We start from the raw sequence: 26369 nt of genomic DNA, 5'->3' as shown, positions 1-26369 counted from the left end.
AATATTCATTCCCTATTCTGTAATATTGCTGGTACTAGTATAGGACCTCGAGATAATATTCCTGTTTTGCTTAGTGTTTTCACAAGGATCGAAAAATGTTTTTCTTATAAATTAACAATTAACTTATCACTAAAACTTTTAGTTAATGCTAACTTGGGACTTTTGATTTTATAATATATTAGCACAGTAAAATTTTTTTCCAAGTCATATCTAAAGATCCTAACAGAAATATGGAAGTTTCTAATTTTCACTCAGGTTTTTCCATCTCCCTGCCTGCTTCACTCAGACTTCCATTTCAACCAAATTACCATATCTTTATTGAAGTCCTCCTCTTTCAGATTCACCCCCTGCTGAATTTCAACCTCCAGTGGTTCAAGCAATTTTTGTATATCGAAGTCAAATTGCTCCAATTCCTTCAAAGGAATGAAGGGCTAAAATGGAAGAAATACAAAGATTATTTATTTAAATCACATAATTAATAGTTTTATTAGAAACATAAATGAAAAGAGACATTTGTTCCACCCCCTATTGCTAAAACAATGGTAGACTTTCCATCATGTGGAAAAATATCTACACCATACAACTCAAAGTACCCAAAGATACAATTAAAGATAGATATTTAACAATACAGTAGAATTTCCATATAAGAAAGCATAGGAATTCTATGGTGAGTGAAAACTAAAAAAAAAAAAAAAAATTATATTCTTACATTTGTGTGTAAGAACAGTTTCAGATAAACAGTGTAACATCATGATTTGTCTAAAAAATTAAATGTTGACACTACTTGGCTAAATCTAGTTCGTCAGAAATTACACAGCAACAAGCAATCCATTTAGACGAAAAACCACCCACTACTACCAATTGAGAAAAATTTAATGATAATTTGTTTCAATGTTTTGAAATCTTTGCTGTCTCACAAAGAATAGCAAAAATGCCAGGTGAATTATACAAAAGACAGATAATCTTTGTATAAGATATTCCCCTAACAATGTTTTGTAACATGAAAACACCCAACAAAACTTCACTAAAAGAGCTTGTGTTTCAAAAAAGCCTCAACAAAAATGCAGGACCAAAAAACCCTCAACCAAACAAAATAGACAGAATTCCTCCAAAATGAATCACAGTATAATTATGCTGCTTTAGCTTAGCATTCAATTTTAAACTTTAAAGCAAATGCCACTTATTAACAATAATACACCATCCTTTATCTACCTGATACCCAAGTGCCTGTGGATAGTTTAATGTACAATAGGCAATATATTTATTAAGTGTATTGCAAAGGATCAACAGAAAAAGCTTTCTTCTTTCAAAGCTTTAAATGCAAGAACAAACAACAAATTCTTGATGATTCTTGCCTAAAATTTAGATTTAAAGGTAATAAATGCTTTATAATGTTCTAGGAACTCTTGGACATACAACTGTCTTCTTGCTAAAGACATAAGCACATTATATTCTAATCAGTTCTCTTTTACCTCCAGTACAATTGGTATTTATTATAAAGCAAAAGTTTGTAATGAAGAAGATAATAATCAAAGTTAATCAACTAAAACAAGAGAGACCGGACATTATCTATTCTCAGCTGTTCCACAGATGACCTGGGAGAATTAGGGTAAAAATGCCTTAATTGTATCTGTTTGATTGTTTTAATGACAAAGATTTTGCACACTTATGAACATTAATGGAAATATAATAATGTATGATATTTATAGAGAATAATACTGTGTCCACAAATTTTCACCAAGAAGCTCAGAATTACACTCAGCTAGCACTTCAGCTGAGGTAGAAATAATAGCAAACTACACAGCAATTTATTCTCAAATATTCTGAAGGATGTCTTCAAAAGTACTTAAATCTCATTAAAGGACAAATCAACTAATAAAATTGGAATATAAAATTACTAATCTCTGACAAATGCTAAAAACAATAACAAAAAATGAAATGGAAAGAAAAATACTAAATGAAATTCCAAGAATTGAATGAGGTTCAAAGACCACTTGAAAATGTTAAATCTCATTTTAGTAAGCTATGATCATTTTGTTAATTAAGGACACAACAATTACTTACTACCACTTACTTACTTCACAGGTCATTTCTTATTTACTTCACTGTTGTACTGATAATTGTTAGTATTTGAAAAAATATAGCTAATTTGAAACCAGATGAGAATTGATTGAAAATAGATTATGAGAGCTTACTATCAAATTGATTTTTTAATCTGTTATTCACTGAGTGAATAATTTTACCTAAGTATGAAACAACCCAAAACATTTAGGAAGCATAATATCATCCTGTAAGAATAATAATTTTTCAGCCCACGAAGCTGAAATCATTACTATGGGAAGGGCAGTTACCTGCATTATACAGGTGGACAAAACAAGGCACCCAGCAATTTAGTCCTTTAACCAAATGCATACAAGCAAGTTAGTAGAAGCGCCAAAAATTCAGACAAGCTTTTGCCTCTCTATCTTATGCAATACCTGTAACTATAGATATCCTTTGTGAATTATACCCTAGCTGCCCATTCCCCAAGGTCCTGGAAGAGGTCCCGTAAATTCTAATTTACTTTTAAAATTATTTGCTGTAGTTATTCCTCTTGTCTTGCTAGATACATAGTGTATAAAGCTTAGTGAAGCGCTGCCATTCCAGTTCACCTTGCCTATACAATCATAAATGGGAGAACACCTGAGAGAGAAGGTTGCCAGGTGGAAGACATTTGCAGGCTGTGTTCTGAAGACACTTCATCTTGATAAGCATCTTTTCCCCCTTCTTTCAGTGAGCCCACAACATGCAATGCAAACAGTTAACCCATGATAAAGCATCGACAGGCAGTCCCTTTGTTCCCTAAGACAAGTAATAATTTCACACAACCCTATCAAAGGCTGCATCAGCCCTGTATGCTTACAGCGTTGTGGAAGTGCAAGGTAAAACTGAGAAGGAAATCCAGACTGCAGATTGCAGACGTTCCGAATAAAAATGTCACGCAACACAGTTGTTTGGGCCTTGTGCCAAGATATTCTGTGTCTACAGTTTGTACTTCTGTAAGAAGTAAGCGAGAAGCACACTGGAATGGCTGAAGTACTACTGATGGCGAATAGGAAAAGAAAAAGATGGCCTTTATTCATAGGACATATTCCTTTCTGTTCCAGAAATGAAACCTAAATAAACTCAAATATCCGCAAAGAATATACTGGTTACACAGGGTATTGAGCCCTGCATAAACCCCAAAAAACCAATGAAAACCATGTCTCTTTGTTTATGCTTTTTGCAAAGCTTATTTCCTGCTGTGCAACTGATCCTCTGTGCATTCATTTCCAGTGTTATTACACTAGCCAGCAAAACCAGTTAAGATCGGGATCCATGCATTCCCATTATCCTATATACCGACCTGCACGGCTGCCTGCTTTAATCTGCCGAATAGCTCTCTGTAATAATGGCAACAAATACAATGGAGAAAGTAGGTGGCTTACACCCTCCCTCATTCCAATGAAGGGCATAAGGCACAACTAAAAATTACCTAATCTGTATTGAATTCATATTCAGTAGTCAAACTAGTTGTACAGATGAGTAGCTGAAATATAATTGATACAATTTGTGTATATCTATCTATCTATGTATATCTCCAACCTTGGTGAGTCACAGACTCATAGGAAAAGACTGGGTGCATTTAATGAAAAATTAGCCCCCCCCAAACCAATCTGTATCAAAAAAAGGCTACTCATACTTTGAGAAGGTTAAGAATCTTACTGGTTATCAGATTTTGCTCAATCTTTGTAAGTAATTGAAGTAATCATTGTTATGCTCATATAAAGTCAGTGAATACTTCTACTTGTGACACAGTGAAACAAGACCTTAATGGCAAAAAAACCAAACTTTCACACTTTAAAAAAAATATATTCTTAGGATCTATATTTTTTTCCTTCAAAAGCTTAGGTTTTGGAGAAACTGCAGCCTGCTATGTAGTTGCAATTGTACACCTCATATAAATACCATTTTGTATGCATCTCTTTATGGAAGCAAGTCTTCCTACCTTTCCACTCTTAATTCTTTGCGATATAGTTGCAAATCGCTGGTTGAGCTCTGACAGTTTAGGCTCTATTATTTTCCTGCAGTGATCTCCGTGGTTTGTCATCAAGTCTACTGCCTGGTCACGCACAGAGTCCACCTTTGGACGCATATCATTCAGCTCAGCCTTTAAGCGCTACAGTCCGTGAGCAAGAGACAGGGCTTGAAGTTAGTAATAAATGCAAAGAGAGAGAAAGAGAGAGAGAGAGAGTGTGCAAAGGAATAGGGAGCAAAACCACAAAGCAAATTCAGATAATTATGCATGAGTGTGTAAATCCAGTAGAAATACATTAGATAACATTCCCACTCATATCCCTCAAATTTATAGCAGGAATGTATCTACACGTCTGTTTTAATATCTCCTAGAGGAAATCAATGGTGAACATTATTTCTAGGCAGGTTCTTATCTGCAACAATACAGTCCTTAGCATATTTCAGAATACACTAAATTATTTTATGTTCCTAAAGCTAAGAAGAGCTGCTAATTCATGTATTATGGAACTGGATGTAGTTGTTGCTTTCATTTCTGTTCACGCCTGTAGCTGAGGCAGGGAAAAATGACTGGATGAAAAACAGTGGGAATTTTTTCTATAACTCTATCACAAATTACAAAAAACTGAGGGCAAATACCTTCTTCCTCTGCAACAGTAATCTTAACAGTAGATCCCAGTATGGGCAGAAGTCAAAAAAGATAGCCAGGCATTCAGGAATCATAAACACAGTGGGTCATTAAGAATTACATTTCACTGTCTGTACTGAATGCCTTTCTACAACACAAATATATATACCTATATTGATGGCAAAAATAATTGTATGTTGTACCTGATGGTGGCAAAATTGCTCATTCAACTACAAAAGTCTGTCCTGTAATCCTGCTGAGATCAATGAGGCATTGATTTATGCTCTGCCTTGGAATTTGTAAAGTTTTGCTTTAGTAAATGGTATCATTATGCCAGTGCCAGTGATACAATTCTGATTTTGATTTGCCAGCTGTTCCTCAGATAGTATGTACTGACCATGGAGTTCAATACAAAGTAAAACTTCACACGGATTTCAGAAGGAAAAAAAATCCATAAAGATAACAATTTGAAGTTGTTTAGTCTTAACAAAGAAGGTATTTTAAATGAGATACTTTAAAATTCACATCCATCTTGCAAGTTAATTTTTCATCAGTCAAATGATGCAATGGGCCAAATAAAACCTTCTGATCAATACACTAACCCATTATTATACAGCTAGTTCACCATATAATATTCTCGTCTGTGGTGTTCTTCTGGCATCAATGCAAACAGTGTTTATAGAAATAAAACAATCATACGACAGAGATATCAAAAGCAGATACCATAGATATCAGAAAAGTATCACAGAAAAACAGAAAAGCAATTACAAATGAAGAACACAGAAAAAAAGGATTTTGTTCAACTAGATGTGTTTAAGGAGTATTTTGCAGCAAATACAGGTTTAATAAGCTGCTGTTCTACTCACCAGGAAGTCCCCAAGACTTACAATAACATATCTGGTTTTATTTCTGCAAGGATTTAACTTTTGCAAGGCAGTGCAAATTTATTAAGTAATCTACAAGCTGCCAGAGAGTAGCTTTATCACAGAAAAAAAGAATGTTAATCAATTTGTGATACCTTTCAAAATATGCTAGTTTTGAAACATTCCTTTTTAGAATAAAATTAATGCTTTCCAGAAAATCACATTTTTTTACCTTAAGAATTTCCTCTTTTTGCTGGGGCTTTTGTTTATCAGATTCATCCAACAGTATTTCAGCACGGTACATCCAAGTTGTGACATTAGCTACATTCTGATCAAAAGCCTCCATGTGCTTTTGATATTCCTGTATGTGGAAAAGGTAAATACTGCACACAAAAAAGTAATCAGAACTGAAATAATAGCCGTAATTACGCCAACTGTGGCAAACATGCACACATTGTGAAATTAAATTGTTTATTTTATACAGTAACTGCTTGTTTTGTGAAGGATAGAATCTGTTATTTGTTTGCTCACACTTTATATATTGTTTCTTTAAAAAGACATTCTAGAAGAGAGAGAAGCTTCCAAAGTGACAGGCAGGAGGGTGACACAGTCACAGCAAGACACAGGTGTCTGCAGCTCAGCCAGGCTGCTGAGAGGAAGAGGAAGCTGACAGCCAGACCTGCTGGAGGTGGAAAGAAGGGTTTCCTGAGAACCAGTTACAGAACTCATTTTGGAAAGCCACTAAGTTGATTGAAACTAAGGTGGAAACAAATGCACTTGCAAAGTTACAATCAAGAATGCGAACTTTGTATATAAACCTTTTATTTGCATTTCACCTAACTTCTTGACTTTAAGACTCTGCTTTTTAAAAAGCTATTCTAGTTGATATTCTGATAAATCTTTTTTTTTCCTCCTTAATTTGAAAACCTTTTGTCTTTTTTGGTGAGCTCACTGGAATGAGGTCTACACATATCCACCTCAGAACTCCACGTGAACTATGCATAGTTTGGCATAATACTAAGTAAGTAATATGTTTTATGGTCAAAAGGAACAGCTCAATGACATGTTGCAGTGGTTACCACTGGTCGACTACTGAAATGTCTGTATTCAGTCTGTGTTTACAAGTTTGCCAACTGTGGCAAACATGCATGCATTATGAAGTTATACTTGTTCATTTTATACAGCAACTGTAGAATCCAAAGCAGAGAGAAAGTAGAGGAATACATAACTATACCAGTCTATAAACTCCATTATATATTTCTTATAATCAGTTCCACACTGAAGCTGAGCACCTACATCATATTGAATGAAATGCTTAAGTTTTCCAAATAAAATAGGCACAACCAGGTTCTTGCACTTGTATACTGCATGCAGCCGAAGAAGCCCTGTAGTGCTGCTGTATATCCATCACAGAAGCATTCGTAAGGTAGACACACAGACCTCAGTGGACCTCTAACACATCGAGCTCTGAAAACTCATGATAAAGGCTAACACACCCTCAAGAACCACTGCAGTTTCTCTGGGTTGAAACTGCATTCCCATTCTCTCAGCACCAGAAACATACAAGATTTCCCAAAGCATTCTGTCAGTCGAAGGGTTAAGATTCTTCTGTGTTTAAGGGTTCAAGCTGTCATCGCTTCATGGCAGAATTAATTTTAAGGAAGAATATAGTTATGTGACTATCACCAGTTCGAAGTAGCTGGGGCTGGGGCTCCTGAATCTGACTTAAATGTGGTTTAAGGATTTTACATTGGACTAAGCTTTATCTGGTGACCTTAACTAAGTATCCACACCAAAACAGCACCACAAAACATGCACATCATGCAGTTCTGAAAGACCAAATCATAGTCTTTGAGCACATTAGGTGTGCACCCTGAGCTTCTGACTTAGTTGCCTCTGAAATAAGTCTAGTTCACACACACCAAAGCTACTCTGTGGACCAAACCAACATCCAAGCAGGGACTTAGTTCCCACCTGTGCTACTCTTCCAAACAGAAATGTTAACATAGCCAAAAGCAGACAACGCTATTGGTATCAATACCAAGACTTATTCAACTTGTTTGACTATTTCTTTCACTTCATTCATATTCAAGTAGTCTAGGTCCCTGGGGAGAAACGGCATTTCATTCATTAGGAAAAAAATAAATAGTCCAGGAACTACTGAGGCAGACAGGAACGGGAAGCACTAACAGTCAAGACTCGACAAATCCATCATTCTGTAAACAGTCAGATTCTTAAAATATACACAATGTACTAAACAACCATCAGTCTGATTGTCTGTGTACCTGTATATTCAATAAGCGTAGTCCAGGCCACCAGAAAAAGCACTCCTATAAGGCTGAGCACCTATGACTGGGCACATACATTTCCTCTATGTGAACAAATGCATTTTCCTTACCAGTAACAGATTGAACCATTCCTCAGCACGTGAAGTTACTGCTATCCAATTACTGTTCAGGAGGCTGAGTTTATCCTCCACTAGACTTTCCTTTCCTTTCAGCACTGTCTTCAAATTCTCTCCTAAATCACTGATGCTCTTAAGATGGACCTGGCGTTTCTCAATCTCCTTCCGTGTTGCCTACATAAGCAGAATAAAAAATAAAAGTTCAGGAAATTAAAAATTCTCCACACTAAGAACATCAAATATTAAAACAGCCAGTAAGTTCATACTAGGACACACACTCTTGCTTCCTATAGGAAGGGAAAGTGTTCTGTGAAAAGCAGTAAGAAAGAAGTCAATTGTTCCTCTTCAGCTCTGATAAAATTGTAAATGTTCTTCGTATTCTCATAATCATTTTTGCTAATAGTTTCACTTTGAAAAGTGTGAATTCTCTCTCATTCCAGTGCTCAAAGTACAGTTTTAATACTTAATTATTAAACAAGAAATCCACATTTTACAATATTTATATTGAGATGCTTAAAGTTACTTTGCACATAATAAAATGGCAGAGCTATCAAATAGCACATAAAGCTTACATAATAAATGGGACAATAATAAAGCATCATGATGACATCTTAAGACTTAGAGAACCCCACTGAAAAAACTCTCATGAAATATTTTAATTTTCCTTTAATATTTTTCAATGCAATTTTTTTCAGCAGAAACCATGATGATCTCTTCTGTTAGATTTCTTGTTTCCTAACTGTAGAAATGCATCTTTTCATTCCACTCACTTGGGATTTCACTCTGTGAACTAAAATACTAAAATAAGCTATTATCCATAGCACCTCTAAGCTTGAATGATTATAATACTTATGCAGTGCTACAAAATCAGATTTCAGAATCTCCTCCCACTATTATCTTATGTAAATAGATTTAAATGATATGTAAGGTCACATAATTTACTCATTATTCATTTAATTTACTCATTATTCATTTCTTGATATTTGTTGCAACATGGAAGAAGTCTAACAAAAGGAGCAAATCCCAAAATATTTAGACAACGTGTAAAAAAGCAGGAATCTAATACTAAATACTGAGATGAAACAATGCAGAATATAACAATCTTGCTGAATACTAAATGAGAGGCACAAATTCCTTACACCTAATAGCACATCTAACCAGTTTTATGAGAAAAATTTATCTGAGCTCCTTGGCACCTGATAGCAATGATCCAGGCATATAAGATCTCTGCTTATAAAATAAAGCTCCAACTAGAAATGGAGTGGTCCAAACTGAACACAAACACAAGTAAGTTGGGAGAAAAGTAAGAATTACTACTCCAGAGACATTGATTTCTCGCAGATAACTTGAATACACTAGAAGAAGAACCACTTCTAATCAAACCGCAATCACAATTCTTCCATCTCAGGATCAACACTGTTACTGCAGTAGAACTACACCTTTATCTCCTCCATGCCATCACACCTCTCACTCTCATACATTGGTATGATTTTGTGGATAATGTGTTGTTAGGGAAAGTAACATTTTCAGTTTGCAATAAAGATAGTATAGAAATTACTTTTTGATACAATACAATCTTAATAGTACCTACAACTGACTTGGCGTATGTTATGCTTAAAGCAGCTGCTCACTTCCTATGCTTAACAGAATTAGTGATCTAATTTTGTCATGTTATTTCACAGAAAAGGTTTTACACTTGCATTTCATGTAAGTATGAGAAATTTTCCACATTCTACCAATTTTCTCAAATACAGAGGATTTGTAATAGAATCAAGACATGATTAACACAAATTATTAACTATAAACTACAGAATTATAGAATCTGAAGTGGAGAGTTTCAATTTCAACAGGTTCTATTGAGATTAAAGGAAAAACTTGCCTTCTTCTAATACAATTTAATCTGTTTCACAGCAGGTACAAAATGTCATCATAAAAAAGAATAAGACAAAGAATATAATTTACCTCCAACTCGGGATGGAAAGTTTTGATCAGCTCTATTACCTTTTCTGAACAATTTACTTCCATTTGGAAAAGAATCTCTGAAGCACATTTACTATGGGTTGTGGTTTCCTTTGTATTTTACATGTATGAAAACTCAGACCAGTCTTGGGCTATATATATAAATATTAAGCTCAACTAGAAATGCAAACAGATGGATCAAATAATTAAATATCTATGCAATAAAACTGCTACTCAAAAGCCAGATGTATAATTCCCAATGTATAAATCCCAACAAAAAGTGCAACATCCCTTTGCCTGATCCCAGGAATTGTTCCTTTCAAGGTAAAGAAATAATGTAAACCAAAGATTAGGTGCACCTCTGGGCAATATGAGTATTAACACTCCTACGTATCAGCAATTAAGGGACATAAATAACCAATGAGACAAGTAAACAATCACACTTCCCCCCACCTTCTTAAAAAAAAAACAACCCAAAACATCGAGGTCTTCAATACAACATCACAGTGAAAAAGCCATCTTCTTCAATACTTTAAATCTCTATTATTCAAAGTTCTTATGTATAAAATCCTGGACCCACTGAATACAGTTCAAAAACTAGCAGGGTCTGTAAAGAGAGTGGGATTCCACACTGCATTATCAGCTAAGACCTCCTCCGTATGCTATAATGCATACTAGGTAAATTAACAACTTTTTTTCAGTTCTTTCACAACTTTGATAACACCCTTTTTTTTTTTTTTTAAATTTGACATTTCTTCATTGCATTACTCAGAATTCTCTGTTCAATATTACTAGGCAGTGAAAATTTACATATACTTCATCCATTGCAATGTAACAGATAGCATTGGTAAATTTTCTGTACTAACAAGACAAAAAGACTGCTATAAATTTAACAACGCTATAAAAAAGAGATTAAAAAAAGAGTCATGATCCCAGAATTATTTCATTAAAACTCAGGGAGTGGATTTCAAAATCTGCTAATTTTTGAAGAGAAAGTTCCAATATTCAGTGAATTGGCCTTCACTCATGACCTTTCCCTGTATATTTTTGGGGAATAGAAGAGCATATTTCAAAATTAAAGGAAAAAAAAAAAACAGCCTTGCCGGATTTAAACCCCCTTCTGGTTGCCCTAACATCAGACTACAATTCAGCTCTGCAGTTTATTTGAAAATATGTAAGAAAGATATAGAATTTTAAATACAGAATCAAAAGTGTTAGCTCTGTAATTTAATAAGAATGACATTTCAAACACCAGAAGCCTTAAAATCAAACTCTCAAATCCCAAACACCACCACAATGGGTACAATATGAAACATTAACAAGTAAAGTAGTGAAATTCTTCCCAGAAGGACCAGGCAATGTATATATTTTGATTTTGTGTGTTTATCAGGGTGAAACTAAGTAACATAAATAAAATACATAAACATGTTAGAAGCTGAGAAGAAGCTAATTTTCTGATGCAATCTCACATGGCATTTTGGGGAAAGAAAAATATGTAAACAAAAGGTTGAACTAAGCATCATAACACCAGAATTCGATCGTGACTGTGAAAAATTGTCAGCAATGTTCAACACTGTTTTAAAACAGATTACATTAAGTCTATTATTTGCCATTATAGTGAAGTTATTAAATTAACTTTTTTTTTTCCTTAGGACTAGCATCTTTATGTATAAACCAAAATTTCATTCAAGTGTGTGTTACTTGCTTGAAGACAAAGGTTCCATAAATATTTTCAGGAAAGACAGCTCCATTAAAATGTGTGTACAAATTATACAGATTATATTACAGAGATATATATATGGCCATCTCTTCTTTACATATGCCTTCATGTAGGATCACACCTACTAGCAGATACAAGAATTAAAGATTATGGCAATCTCTCAATTCAAATTGCTGTTCTAATTTCTGTTAGACAGAATTCTGAAACGTCTCTTTGGAAGAAAGTCTGGTACTTCCACTTTTTTGAAATATCAGTTGTGGCTATTTGGTACAGGATACCACAATGGAAGTTCTTTGACCCCAAGAATTCATTCGTATTTCACTGAATGGAATCTTTCCTTAGCTTTTAAAGGAACCATTATTCTTTCCTCACTTGTGTTTCTCAGAAAAATGCTGGTAGCATGCCTTAATCAAAACTGGGAAAACACGTCACCACTGAAATCCCAGAACCTGAACATTTCTAAGAGAAATGGCATCTAGGATCCCAGCACCCAGGAAATGAAAGCAATCAGACAGATCCTTCTTTGTTAAAACTCTGCATCCAGAGCATGCCTCAGGTGACCAGTTTCTAATCCCCATCCCAGTAACACCAGAAGGAAGAGAGGGAGAGGGAAATAAGACCAGCTGAGCTTCCCTATACCAGTCCCTACCACCGAAACCTCAGGAAAGAAGTTGTAGTGTAAAATAAAAGCTTTATTTAAGAAAAACAAATTTGGATGCCTTGAAACTCAGGCAGAAGGCATATTGCTTTGCAGCGTTGAAAGGCATGGGGACAAACTTTACTGAGAATTCATATGAAATTTGTAGTTGCGTACAATAGTGTTTCACCTGTTCTACATATGGATCCATAGGATGACAGGATGAATCATGACAGGATGAATCATGTATAAATAAAAATAAAAAGTATAAATAAATGCAGTTCCCGGTGCAGCCACGTACACTTTGAGTGGGATTCACAGCTTGCTCTCTCACCCTACTGTATTGTGGCATACTCTTTATCTTTCAGTTTACTAAAAAATACTACTGTTTTTTGGTTGGGTTGTTTTGGGTTTTGTTTTTGTTTTTTTTTTTTTTTTAATTGATGTTTCATAAGGGAGTGAAAATCATAACCTCCTTCACATTAGCAAATACTAACTAGGAATGAATGACGTTTGAAAACAGAAGCTACACAGGAATGGCTTTTTCTGAGGATGTGGTGCAGAGGGTTTCTGAGCTATACTTTGTAATGATAAAACTACCGTGTATCAAATTGAACTACTGATGTTTTTTCAAACAAACCAAAGTTGTGACTAAATACAGAGGATAATATTTTAATTGTGCTGGTCATTAACATAGTTAGATTAAAAAAATTCAACACCAACAAATGATAGAAGAAAAGTTCTATATGCCTCCACACTGTCTGTACACTGTGGATTACTTGCAAGTAACCTTTGCAATTTGAACCTCTCTAAAAGAAATGAGTTAGGTGGCCCAGCTCTCACGGGTGGGATTACAGAATTAATCAGAAGCTGACATTATGGCGTTCTCAAGTGGCTGATTATACATATTTATTTGTTTATTCACATCACATCTTTCATTTTTATTGCGTTCTGGCCACTGACTATGAATCGGTTGATACAATTTTCAGATCATTTTCTTTTACTGATTTTACTGACAGGAAATATGTTGCTAAATGTGTTAGCTAATGTAATTCTAAGTACTTCAAGTCAACTTTATACTTGCTGGTATTATACACTGTGCTAAAATATAACATTAAAGCACTGGCAGACTCATACTGCTGATAGTAGGGAGTGATACAGGACTTTTCCTGCTAATACCATCTGCCATTTCCTTTTTGAGAACATGGTTTCCTGGCAATCTCATTCTTATCAGGCCACTTCCTGATTAAAAGACAAATAAACTCTGCAATGGTTAACATCTTCAGTGATAAATATGTTCACTAAGTCAGACTTCTAATTATTAAACAGATTTCTAATATACAATGTTTAATGACTATCTTTCCACCCGCATGTCATTTTTCTTATCTCTTATAACAGAACTGAATTCAAATGGAAAGATTTAGCTTGTCTCTACTGAGTAAAAAGGCAGGATTTACAGTCTTCAGTATATTGCCCATCTCATTTCACATAACTCAGCCAAGTTTTTGTTCCATCCTTGGAAAAATTCTAGACATGAACAACTAACACACTTCCCTTCATGTGCAGATTAATGCTATGTTTCATTAATGTCATTTCCTACCCCAGACAGACATTCCTTTTTATTTCTAGGTGTTTATACCTTGAAGACAATGTTCACATGTATGATTTTTTTATTCTAGACTCTATAATTATCTCTGAAACTCTCTGAGTTCCTTTCACTTTTAAGTCATCTTGGGTACTGAAAATGAATTAGAAATAAGAGCAGTAATAAATATAACTGCTTCCTTGTGCTGTAAAGAAAAAAAGATTATAAGCTCTCTGCTTAGTTATATCGACAGCAGCACACATCCAATTTTCAGTTCATTCACACTATTGAGTTCTGCTCTCTCCCCCTCCATTTTCCATCTTATTTTTTCTGAAGACTTTCCTCACAATGGCAATCCGCTGGGCCTAATTCATCTCCCAGTGCATTTCATTAGATCGGTTACTGTCTTCGGCAGCCTACTTACCCGGGAAGTCCAAAGCCCAAAGCTGCGACATTAATCAGATACTGTGAGACCCTGGTTCTGGGGACCGAATTATTGATGTACTATTTTGTATGATGCCTCATTGAAATCCACATAGGAGTATCAGTATAGCACTTATTTATGAAGCCCTCACAAGAATTTTAAAGTGTCCAGGATAACATGCAGCAATTCCTGTCTCTTAGTGGGAGCAGATGCTTTAGGAAAAAGTATACTCACATGACATGATTTCTGTAAATACTTACGTTTGGAATGCTATGCTCTGCCACCTATACTATCTGTTGGATTGCTCAAAATTAAAAGCCTGCTTACGTTTATGTAAATACTGTTTTATATTTCCTAAAGAGAATCTTAATAAAGGAATTCTGAAAGCCAATCCCTCAGTACGTACACACTTCAACAACAGGCAGCTGCTCTCATCCAAAGTGGTTTGTTTATTCTTATTTTAGTGATGAACTGACTGAAGGAGAAGAGCTGAGGTATTGTATGAGGTTGGACCGCAGTGAAGGCTTTGGGCAGGATTTGAAGCCAAAATATGCTTTTTACCATTTTTTTCTGCAGCTCTTTATGTATCAGTTGCTTGTGAAAATTCATAATATTCAATGGAGTTCTTTAAGATTAGTAGGTGGAGTGGTTCCCCTGTTTGATATATTTTTCATGTTAATATTTCTTATTTTAATTACCTTGTTACCTTTTTTGATTGTCATAAGGTAAAAATATGTCATACTACTTATAGCAAGTGTGAGACATAACAAGGACATCCCACTGTGTAGCTGCACTGATCATCAGACTTTAGGTTCTAACTATGCAATTTCTGAAGCACTAAGGTACACATCTAACAATTAAATGATATTAAGGACTATCCTGGTTTCAGCTGGGATAGAGTTAATTTTCTTCTAAGTAGCTGGTAGAGTGCTGTGTTTTGGATTTAGGGTGAGAATAATGTTGATAACACACTGATGTTTTAGTTGTTGTTGAGTAGTGTTTATACTAGTCAAGGACTCTCCAGCTTCCCATGCTCTGCCAGGTGCACAAGAAGCTTGGGAGGGGGCACAGCCAGGACAGCTGACCCAGACTGGCCAAAGGGCTATTCCATACCGTATGACGTCATGCTCAGCATATAAACTGGGGGAGTTGGCCAGGGGGCAGCGATTGCTGCTTGGGGATGGGCTGGGCATCGATCAGTGAGTGGTGAGCGATTGCATTGTGCATCACTTGTTTTGTATATTCTTTTATCATCATCATCATCATTATTATTATTATTTCCTCTTCCTCTGCTGTCCTATTAAACCATCTTTATCTCAACCCATGGGTTTTACTTTTTTTTTCCCCCCTATTCTCTCCCTCATCCCTCTCAGGAGGGAGGAGGGTGAGTGAGTGGCTGTGTAGTGCTTAGTTGCCAACTGGGGTTAAACCACAACAAGGACAAAACTTTCTATTTAAACTGCTGTGAAGCTATATACATCTGGATTAACTTTCCTGAACACACACGCAGGAACATACAGCATACATTTCTGTTTCAGTAGGACTGTACTGTGTAGTTTAACACCACCAACTATGATTCTTATTTTCATGACTGTGTAAATGGACTGAGTAACTGGCAGGTTAGTTTGGGGGCGTTCAAACCATGTGATTGTCTAATCCATCTCTTAAAACTCTGACACTTGTCCTTTATTATGGATGTTAAGATCACAATATCAAAAGTAATGAGAGGAACTGCACAGACTTTAGGAAAGTCAGAAAGTGAAAATAAGAGAATTTCAAGCAGCAATGGGTTTTTTAGGGATTGAGGTTTTGATCTGAAAGTCAGAGCAGCAATAGTCAAAGCAGTAATTGTAAGATAATAATAGCAAAAGTTGATCTTTATATATTTTTGGATACTATTTTCAAAATATTGTCATTCTTAGAGACATCACAAAACACTTGTAGACTTCTTTTTCTTGTTATTTGTTTGTAAATCGTCAGTGTATTTCAAGGCTAAAGACATTTTATCAAGCTCAGAAGCTTGAAAGGGGCAGTTAAAAAAAAAAAACAAACAAAACCAACAAAAACCCCAAACCAAATTTTACTCCAGTGCCTTTAATCCACAGAGCCCTTAGAAAACAGTAGTAAGGTTGCCTGTGTGTTATTCATGACTATTTCCATAATGCATGGTGAAACTGGTAAAAAGTTTAAGGAATGCTTCATATTAAACTAAGCAGAATTGGTATATTTTTAGGCAAATAAACAATACTGTTTAAGAGGTTTTTTTTGTTTTGTTTTGTTTTGAAATTCTGTAGGAGCACTTATGCAAAATGCTGCTGGCTGCACATAACTATTTGAAACATTGAAGCTTTGGATAATGATGAGCATAGTTTCCTCTAAAGCACAGATTTTGGTATATGTGTACAATGATGGCTTGGTTTGCTTATGTTCTGATTGGATTTTTATTACATGCACAGAAAATAAACTAGATTAGCTAGTGTTGAATGATACTGTGCTAAGTCTTAACATCACATAGAGATATGTAGTTTGATGTAGAACTCTTGCATTTCTCAGTGATTCTGTAAGATCTTACCTAAACTGTGGCACACGCAGTAATTTTGAGGAAAGTTTCATGTTAGGCTTTGAGTTTTTACCTAAAACAAGAGTTCAAGGTGAAGTCTCATGGAAGTAAAAAGCCCCCAGAATGAAAACGAATGAGCTACAAACCAAAAAGGGTAAGAAAACAAATATCCTCCTGGCTGGTACCTGAACATGTGGAATATATAGTGTTCTGACATCCTTAATCTTTCATCCACTGGAGCTGTTTTACTGTTTAATACTTTTCTAATCATGAGCAGAATGGGATGAGAGAGAAAGGGATCTCTCTTTACATGGATCTCTACTTACATGGATACTGGATGGATAACATATAGTACTCTGAAAAATGAAATTCTAACTTTAAATTCATCTCAGTGAAGATTACTGCAATATGAAGGTGAATTGTGCTATTGATACATGCAGAGACAAGATGGTTTAAACTTTTCTGAGCATTAATTTTAGGGTGAGATAATGCCATAACAGTCACAAAGTTCCACTAATTAAAACACCAGAATTTTTATGCTCTTTCTTTATCAGAAATCTATCTTGCTGTAATATGCATAAACTGAGATATATAAAGGCACAGTGTGTGTTACGTTGTTACCTTGCCCCAGGCAATTTCAGCATCCAAATTGCTAGGCATCCCCTGCACAGCTGATCTCTTTGTCAATTCTGCATCTGTCGCTGCAAGCCATTCTGTCATAGCATTAATTTCTTTTCGTAGCTTCCGGGATAATTTCAAGCATTTCTCTAACTCTTGCTTTTTTTCTGTCACCTGCAGAAAGAAAACATGTGTTTCTTAACTTTTCAGTCAAACAAGTTTAATGATTTTTATATACCATTTTCTATATGCCATTTTTCTGTAAAAGCTTAGCTTGCAATTTTACAAGCCAAGCTGCGCTTTTAATATAGTTATAGTCTTGCCTTAGTTCTCTCAATATCTGTAATTTTGCTGCTAGAATGCAAACACCTTTAAGAAAAAATGTACATAAAGACGCATTGAGTTTGAACTAGCAGCAGATCTCTGCAAACCAACTTCTCCGTTTTGAAGTCATGCAGAGCAAACTAATTTGGAACAACTGAATTAACAGGCTTTCCTTGAGACAGAAAATAGATGTCAAAACCCTTCAAAGAGTATATTTTCATATAGACGGCCATATAGTGATATTGTGATATTGAATCCTCTAGGTTTTCTATACGTAGCTACATTACTTAGAAGAAAAAAATTCTCTGCCAAAGAAACACCAACATCTTGAAACACAGAAGTCACTGAACAATGTCAAACTAAGGCAGCACAGTTAACTTTAAGTTTTTAATTTCTCAGAATATTATTTTGTTGTCTTTTTAATACTCTTTAAATGTAGGGGGTTTGCATAGGAATTTGTAATTTTTTTCTTTTTTCAAAGCAAACTGAAAAATAAATTAAAAATCAGCAGAAACGTGTCTCATTAGTAAATCCTTTCCATGGTTTAATAACATTTATTTGGGTCACTGCAGAACAACTTGTACAGTTTGCATTACATTCTTTGATGCATTCTTCACTAAGCTCTCTTGCCCCCCCTCCTACCTCCTTATCAAAAATGTGTCTGCCACTTTAGTACAATGCATGTTGCTCCCAGCATGCAGTCACTCACAACCATCCTGCAATAGGAACACTTGTATTTTGGTTATGTAATGATTTTACTTTCTTTCATACAGAGTGGGGAAACCAAGGTGTCCTCAAATGATTCTGTATGGAACTGAATAAAGATTAGGCATCTCTGTTCTAAGTAAATCAACAAAAGAAAGTTGAAACACATTTTCTAGAGCGCTTCTCAAGCATTTACTATCAGTAGGCTACATTACAGACTTTTTGAAGAAAGTGCAGTTTGTAGACTGTAATCCCAAGCTTCTTTTCCACACTCCTCCATCTTCCATCATATTCCCCTTTCAAATTCTTCCTTCTTATCTGCAGTCTGTTTTCTCACTTCCAGTTTCCTTAGAGCATCGACTTTTGTTCACATTTCCCTGAAACCTCCCACCCAGTTTAAGTCCCAGGCCACATCCCATGGAACTGATTCCCAGTCTCTTAGATGGGAAACTTCACCACAGACTTATCTGCAGCACCCTTCTGCTTTCTTCCACACTTTCCAACCTTTCAGACCACCCTAAGTCTTACCCTCCACCACTAGCTTCCAAGTCTTCTAGATCCCCATATTCACCTCTTCACACAGCCTTTCAGTTAGCCTTTTCATATGCTGAATGTTTTGGACATGAAGTTCTGTGGACAATCTCTGTTTTATTTGTTAAGTTCTTTTAAGCATGTTACATGGTACCTGGAAGGAAAGCTAAGTATTTATGTAGTCTTGACTGTCTTACACTACATTTTGGCGTAACCTGGAGGAATAGGGGAAAATAATCCTCCCTGCAAGTCCCTGAGCATATTCAGGGAGAGAGAGAATGTTCCACATACTTCGTAGAAAAGGCAGAAGAGTAAATGAAGATATCTCAGATGGACCATTAGGCAACTGGTGGTTAGAAAATACAAATTAATAAATTATGTTGTGCTGAAGTTTAAAAAGGTCAATCAAAGAAGGTGGATTAAAAGCGTTCAGTAGGTCACTAATATTTAAAAGAAATTACTAATTACCTTTCATGTCGATTAGTAATCAAGTGAGACTGTAGCCACCGATTTTTATTTATTTTTAAATAGAAAAAGAATTGTCTACAGTAGCGTCAGGTATCCAAAATTGGTATTGATATCTACTAAAACTATTTCAGGCTTTGACACTGTTTGAGTACAAGTAGCAGTGCAAAGATCAAATTGATTCCTAGCTCTACTGCCAAGGAGAGTTTGAGGTTTTAAAATGTAACAGGATGTTATGAGGTTAGGTACATGGCTTTTGCTATCCCTGAGTAAACAGATCAGATTTGCCCAGGGAATAAGCAATAAAACATCCCTCATCATATATTATCACTCTGTAGAGGCTTAGTACTAAAATCTCAGAACATTTCTTCTTCACTGAATATGCTTTGTGTGCTTTCTTGTATGCCAAATTTATTAAATGAGACCTCAGAATTTACAGTTAGGCCAAGAGGTAAATCCCTGGGAAGCACCATAAAACTCAGCTTTTTAGAGCTCCATTCACACATGGATCCAGTAATCCACACAAATTTTCACTTCTGCTGAGGAGTATTAATAGTCACTGTAAATAACTGTTTGCGGGTACTTAGCAGCAATGCAATGCAAAGTGCACTACCCTAAGTGTGATTGCCTATGTAAGAATCCTAAACACCTGGTGTAGTACAAAATGAAGTTACTGATACATGCCCAAACACAGAAAGAATATTTGCGTTGCTATATACATCTCTAAATTCTGTATATAATATCAATAATATTACACTATTTCCATGTACATTGTATATATCCAGAGGTTACTGATTAATCAGTTTCGGTTTGTACTTCAAAGGTAAAAATGTATTTCTGAAGAAAAATAGGAAACAGTGCCCTCTAAAGGGCTTCTGTTTCATGCAGTGATATCAAACACTATCTTCATAAACTTTCTCTATATTTTAAAGCTATTTTAGCTCTGACAGTTTACTCGCAAGAATCATTGGATGCAATAAATAAAAATAAAATGAGAAAAGCAGATATTTGAACCAAAAGAAAGGTATTTTACAGCCTTTTAGTCTTACAGCCAAAAATTCCTGTGCAGCAGTGCTATTGTGAGGAAAGACCTGACCTTGTAAGTAATAGCCCCTACTGCACGCAATGCCCTTAGGAGAGCAGCAAGAACATTATTACTGCCACTTTCTTTTAGAGTCCAGCTCCCTGTTCTGATGAATTATTACAGAGAGATTTGACACAAGGATGCTACAGACCCTACCTCACAGCCACTCACTCACAACTAACAAACTACCTAATCTTTAATAGAGTAGTTTGCGTGGGTATATGTATATGTGCTTGTGTCAGAGAGAGAGAGAATAAGGGCAAGTGAATGTATAAGGAAGCACAGGCATGGAATATTTATTATAAATGCAACCACTACACCATGATATTCAAATGACATTTTGCTTGTAAATTCATCTCAAACCTATTTACACTGAGGCCACTACTAAAGCTTTAAAATAATCTATCATTCTTTTAAAGCATATTTGGTGAAAAATGAGGGGGAAAACTTGTCTGTTCTGAACAGACAAAACTCATTCCTAGACCAAAGAGAGGTTTACGGTTTGATACTACCTAAGCAATTAGGACTATTTACAGGTATTTATATCCATATGTGTATATGCTAAAAACAGAAGGAACAAATACCCCACCCACCCCCCTGCCTCCCCATTTTGCTAGGGGAAGAATTCCTAGGTTCACAGTGTCTCAAGTTATGACATCTAAAATATATAGAAAAACTACAGTAGGTATTGTATGAAATTATTAGAAATTATAATGTTCTTGACTATTTGAGAGCACAACACTTCAGCACATGTTTGAATTAAACTATTCCACATGCTTCAAAATGTGCTTAAGGACTGTTTTAAATATGGGGGTCCTCCTGAAGCAGTACATATGAAATCACACAACGAGTCTACACTTAAAGATGTGTTTTTTCACTCAGACTATACATTTCAGTCCTGAGACTTACTATTAGTTATAACTATTATCAGTTTTTTCTTTTTAAGAAAAACTTAAGACAGACTTTGACTCAATGCAATCAATTAGGGCTGATAATGGCTAACTGATTTTTTTAGTTCTGTATCTCTGGGCTTTTGTAACTCTCTCTAAAACTGTTAACTACCATGCTATATAAAAGTAAATGTGAGAAATTACATATAGGACAACAAAGCTAAACACAGCATTGCAGATTTTTGAGACCCATTAATTTGCAATATGGCTCACTTCAGAACACTAATGGCTTCCTAATGGCACATTTTTATCCCTTCATTAGTTGAGAGGTTTCCTATAACAATGGCACCTGTCTGTTGTTACATTAAACATAATGTAGGAATAAATGCTACAGTCTAAAATAAATTTCTAAAATAATGGAGGAACCAAATTTGTTATCTAATCTCAAATGATAGCTATCCGCACCTTAATGAAGCAGACTCTTCAGTTTTCTTGACACTCAAAAGATTGATGTCTCTTAATACCTTTATTTTCTAGCAAGAGAAAGACCTGTTTTAATTCAGGTTCCCAAATGAGTATTATCTCTGTCAAAAGTAACATTACTGTTATTGTTTTTTCTTACTGTAGTCAGTGGGGCTTGATTATCATTATGTGTTTCAACCACATACTGAATCTCAGTATTACCATGGGCTCATTTTCCTAGCTAGTAATAATTTATGGTTCTAATAATTTATAATCTGACAAAAAAAAAGAATTTGCGTTCTGTCCTTCTTCACATATTTGAAGTATATAAATTTTAGAAGTAAACCGACAACTATATATTAGTCATTCACAATCTTCATTCAGCCAGTTACAGCACCAAATTTACTCTAATCCTACAGTTTTTAGAAGTTCTGTGGATAGTTTTAATGAGGGCGAGAGGAATAAAACAGAATAATGAAGGATAGTTGTTAATTGAATTATTTGCATGAAACCTCCTTTAGGACAATGCCACAACTCCTCTTCACAGCTCAAAGGTCCTTGTAGAGGACTGTACTTCAGGAGCAGGCAACACACTCCAAAGATAATGCAGACCCAGAATAAAAAACCTTTAGGGTTTGATGCACAATTTTTTTTTCAATCACAGTCTTGTTAATATTGGTTAGTAGTCTGTCTGTCTCTGTTTAGTTGACTTTTAGGAAAAATTGAGTAAACAAAAACATTCTCCTGTTGGGAAGTGTAACGACATTTAACTGAATATGTATCGATAAAGAAATAGATGATGTATAGATGGAAATTTTACACAAGGAATGACCTTGGGAAATTAATAGGGATTGATTCTACAAGGTTAATTATATATATATAACTTATCATTGGCATCATAATGTAAAAGTCTGCGACATTTTGAGAACTATTTGGTTTTTTCTGTAGGTAAAGCTGAGATTATATAAAAGAATATTGGGAAAGTATTCATGTAGTCCTCCTAATTATATGCTGACATTCACTAAGTGGTCAAACTGAGTACTGTAGAAATATCAGATTAAAAAAAAAACAACTGTATTCCAAGGCAATACATTCCTCATTACAGAGCTCAAATGATGATGATTCACTTTTTCCCAACATGAAGAAATTTGATAATCCCTATGGAATGGAGGATGACAAATGACTAAATTCTAAACAAGGGTTTGCTGGTATCTGAGGTGTATAAAACTGGGACAGTTATTCCACATACTCATAACTAAACATTATTCTTTGTGGCTTATATATTAAGATACAGTGAAAAGGTAAGTCAGGGTTGTACACGACATTTAAACCAGGTAACGGTTATGACAATAATTGGACACACGTAGTTTAACTCAGGAGTGCAGGAGAAGCAAGGCAGAGTGGTACACAAATACCTCCTGAGGAAAGCTGCAGTAGCAAGAATTTTTGGTCAACAGATTTTTGAACAGCAACAAATGGAAATGATATACTTAAAGATCTGTACAGTCAGAGGCAGAAGGAAATCAAAAGGTAGAATTCTCTCTTTTATGAAGTAACTCTTTAAGAAAAACATGAAAAAAATCACAAACAAAATCTAAGTATTTTTCTGACCTGAAGTGTTTCAAAACAATTGTTTGAGGCATTAAAACGAAACATCTCCCTCTGACCCCTAAAAAACAATGAACTAGTAGAAAAAAATAAATTAAAACATGAAGAAAATAAAATTTTAAATTGTAATAAAGGTTATTTTTTTCTCAGAGCAACTGTATAGCCATCCTGATGATTGCCTTTGCCTCCATTCTTTCTGTCCCACTGTTTAGAAAATGTGAGGGCCTTGAAAAGAACCAATGAAAAACCTCTTTTACTTACCATATCAAGATTATTCTTTACATTGCCAGTTAAAAAGAGGGCATAGTTTTGTATTAAAAACAAAGATCTTACCTTTGCACCCAATTCATTATATTGCAACTTCAAAGCTGTAAGCCTTTCATCCAGTTCTTTTGGATTCTCTGTCTGCTGCTTTTGAACAATCTGCCTCCCAGTTTTTATCACTGTTTCCACTTCAGACTTCACCTCACTCAGGCTTTTATATAATTTCTAATCAAATAGAAATATGAAAGAGAAATACCACCATTAAAATAAGTAAAACAGAAAAGACTATTGAAGCTATTATAAAGGCGCACTAGAAGTCTTTGCACTGTTTGCTATATAAAAACACCATCATGGATGACTCTGAGCACCTTCCACTCCCATTTGAAAGCCAAAGGAGTTGAGAGGTACCATGGTATGTGACCTAAGGATAGAGAAAACTCACCCTGAGTGTGTGTGTGTATTAAAAAAAGTTTATGAGAAAAATTGATTGGTTTCTAAATCCTAATTCAAGTTAACAGATTCAGAACAGCCTATCTTTACTAATATTAGCTTCAAAGACTTGTCATCAAAACCAATGGTAGAAATGTTATAGATAAGAAAGTACACACCATCACTAATTGTTTTAAGATATGACAAAGTTTGTTTTCAAACTGATTTAGATAATGCAGTATTTAAAACAACAACAGATGTCTTCTGTCAATTCATACAGCTTGTTGGATGTATTTAAACTACAAATAGTCACTAAATTAATTTAAAAATCTGACAGTTTTTCATACTACTAGATCAAGAGACTGGTAGGATAGAGGATTTCCCCTACATTTACTAAGTGCAATACTGTTTAAAAAATTAAATAATTAAAAAAACTACATGAAAAAGTAACTTAATGAGGTTAAGCCAAAATATATTATATAATTCACTGCATTTTCCTGCACTATTTCAATGACTAAGTAAAAAATAAGGGATAAACAGCTGTTCAGCAAGCGACAGCATACAAGCAATCTGTAAACACAGTACATTTCCCTAATATTTCAAATGGGTGATACTAAGAAAAATGAAAGCGTTCTTTCTTTTCATATGCAGAAAGTCAGTATCATCATCTAAACATATGACTTGGTAACTCAAGCCGCTTAACAGCCACATAAATGCCCAATTAACATTCATGCAAGTAGAGCAGGAGTAGAACTTTTTTTTTTTTTTTTTTTTTTTTAATCTAAGAATAAATTCTGCCACGGCATGGAAATTCCACTGAACTCCACAGTGGAAAAAGACTCACAGGGATACACAGTGTGCGTTACCACACAGGTATGTGATGAATGGCAAAGATGAAACTGTTGAGAAGCTTTATTGTTGACATGTCTAGCTTAATTGTGTGTTCCAGCATTTTGCCGTCATGTGTTAGAAAATAAACTTACTGTCCTGTATACTTAGACAGAACTGCAAAATAAATTACCCTGTACTTTTTTAATCTATAATTTTTTGAGATTTTCTTTTAGCAGCAGTATCTCCCACAATGTAAAATCTGTGTCTAGTACGTCTGGACAGTAAAAATTACTTTTTTGCAGCAGACCTGACAAAAAAACCCTAAGCGCATTTTCTCCATAATCTAGTCCAACTGCTTTCTAGGTGCTTAATATGATAAATACATTCTTCATCACTGAAAATCTGTCAACAAATCAGGAAGCTGTTGTATGATGCACATTCGCTAACATATGATGGGATACTATGACTAGATTTTTTAAATAGAAACATCATGAGATTCTTTGTAGATAACGATGTGCTAAAAACACTGTAAGTCTTCCTTAGAACATGACAGGGCTGCAAAGGTAGCCGCTGAGTGAAGACACTTTAATTCAGTACAGGGCTTCTAATTACAGGGCTTCTTATCATTCTGATAAGAATATGAATTTAAGGGTAATTGCATTTAAGAAAAACTGAAGATGTAAAGAAATAATATCGACTTGTTTCATGCTTATTTTTTAATTTAAATTCTTACATTTAGATCTGAAAGAGGTTGAGGGAAAAAAAAAACAACATCTTCAGGCACGCCATTGCTCCAGAAAAAAAACAGCTGAAGACAAGGTTCTGATTGTCCTGATTTTTGCTGTTAAAATCTCCATTTTATTATCATCAAGCACATGGTGTTCATCTTTACCTCCCTTCAACAGTAAAGGGGTACAGGATTACAGGAATATTAAAGGGATACATACAGATTTTCCTCATATTCTTTAGGACATATTCAGGTCATCTTTTGCTCTTGAGCTGTAGGAAAGTCACAGCATGCCATCTCATGGAAGCTATAATCTATGGTATTCCTTTATGTTTTGTGTTTCCTGGCTAGAATAGCCTTGTGCACTGCAACATCTCTTTCGGTTATGTCACGGAGTTCCACGGCCGTAGCATATTGTGGAAAATAGAGCAAATCCAGGGAGATAAACTCAAATGCAAGATGGGATGGGGGAATTAGAAAGGGATCGTGACTGGCCTTCTCACATAGTGAAAGTGCATGACCATTGTTTGAAAGTTCACTAAAATGAGAATGTCTTGACATTTTTTTTTTCAATTTTGTGAGTAACTGATACATTGTT

General features: G+C 35.1%; 1 protein-coding gene across 8 annotated transcripts in view; it reads right to left on the bottom strand.

Annotated features, from left to right (window-relative positions):
- DMD (dystrophin) overlaps window positions 1-26369 on the bottom strand; it is a 1304666-nt gene that overhangs the window by 672457 nt on the left and 605840 nt on the right. For 7 of the 8 annotated variants that reach the window (XM_087759563.1, XM_087759562.1, XM_087759568.1 and 4 more), the window contains 6 exons: window positions 23854-24009; window positions 17455-17625; window positions 7943-8122; window positions 5777-5905; window positions 4028-4198; window positions 309-431 (listed from right to left, as the gene is read on the bottom strand). In XM_087759563.1, coding sequence (XP_087615689.1) covers window positions 309-431; window positions 4028-4198; window positions 5777-5905; window positions 7943-8122; window positions 17455-17625; window positions 23854-24009 — 930 coding nt within the window. Of the gene's footprint in view, window positions 1-308; window positions 432-4027; window positions 4225-5776; window positions 5906-7942; window positions 8123-17454; window positions 17626-23853; window positions 24010-26369 lie in introns of those variants that run through there. The other variant, XM_087759570.1, reaches the window with a different exon arrangement.

This window comes from Nipponia nippon, unplaced genomic scaffold (assembly GCF_047370975.1).
Source record: "Nipponia nippon isolate SJK-2023a ecotype South Korea unplaced genomic scaffold, ASM4737097v1 scaffold_2, whole genome shotgun sequence".
Lineage (NCBI taxonomy): Eukaryota > Metazoa > Chordata > Aves > Pelecaniformes > Threskiornithidae > Nipponia > Nipponia nippon.
Note: the sequence above shows the minus strand (reverse complement) of the source record. Positions and strands in the feature narration are given on the sequence as shown.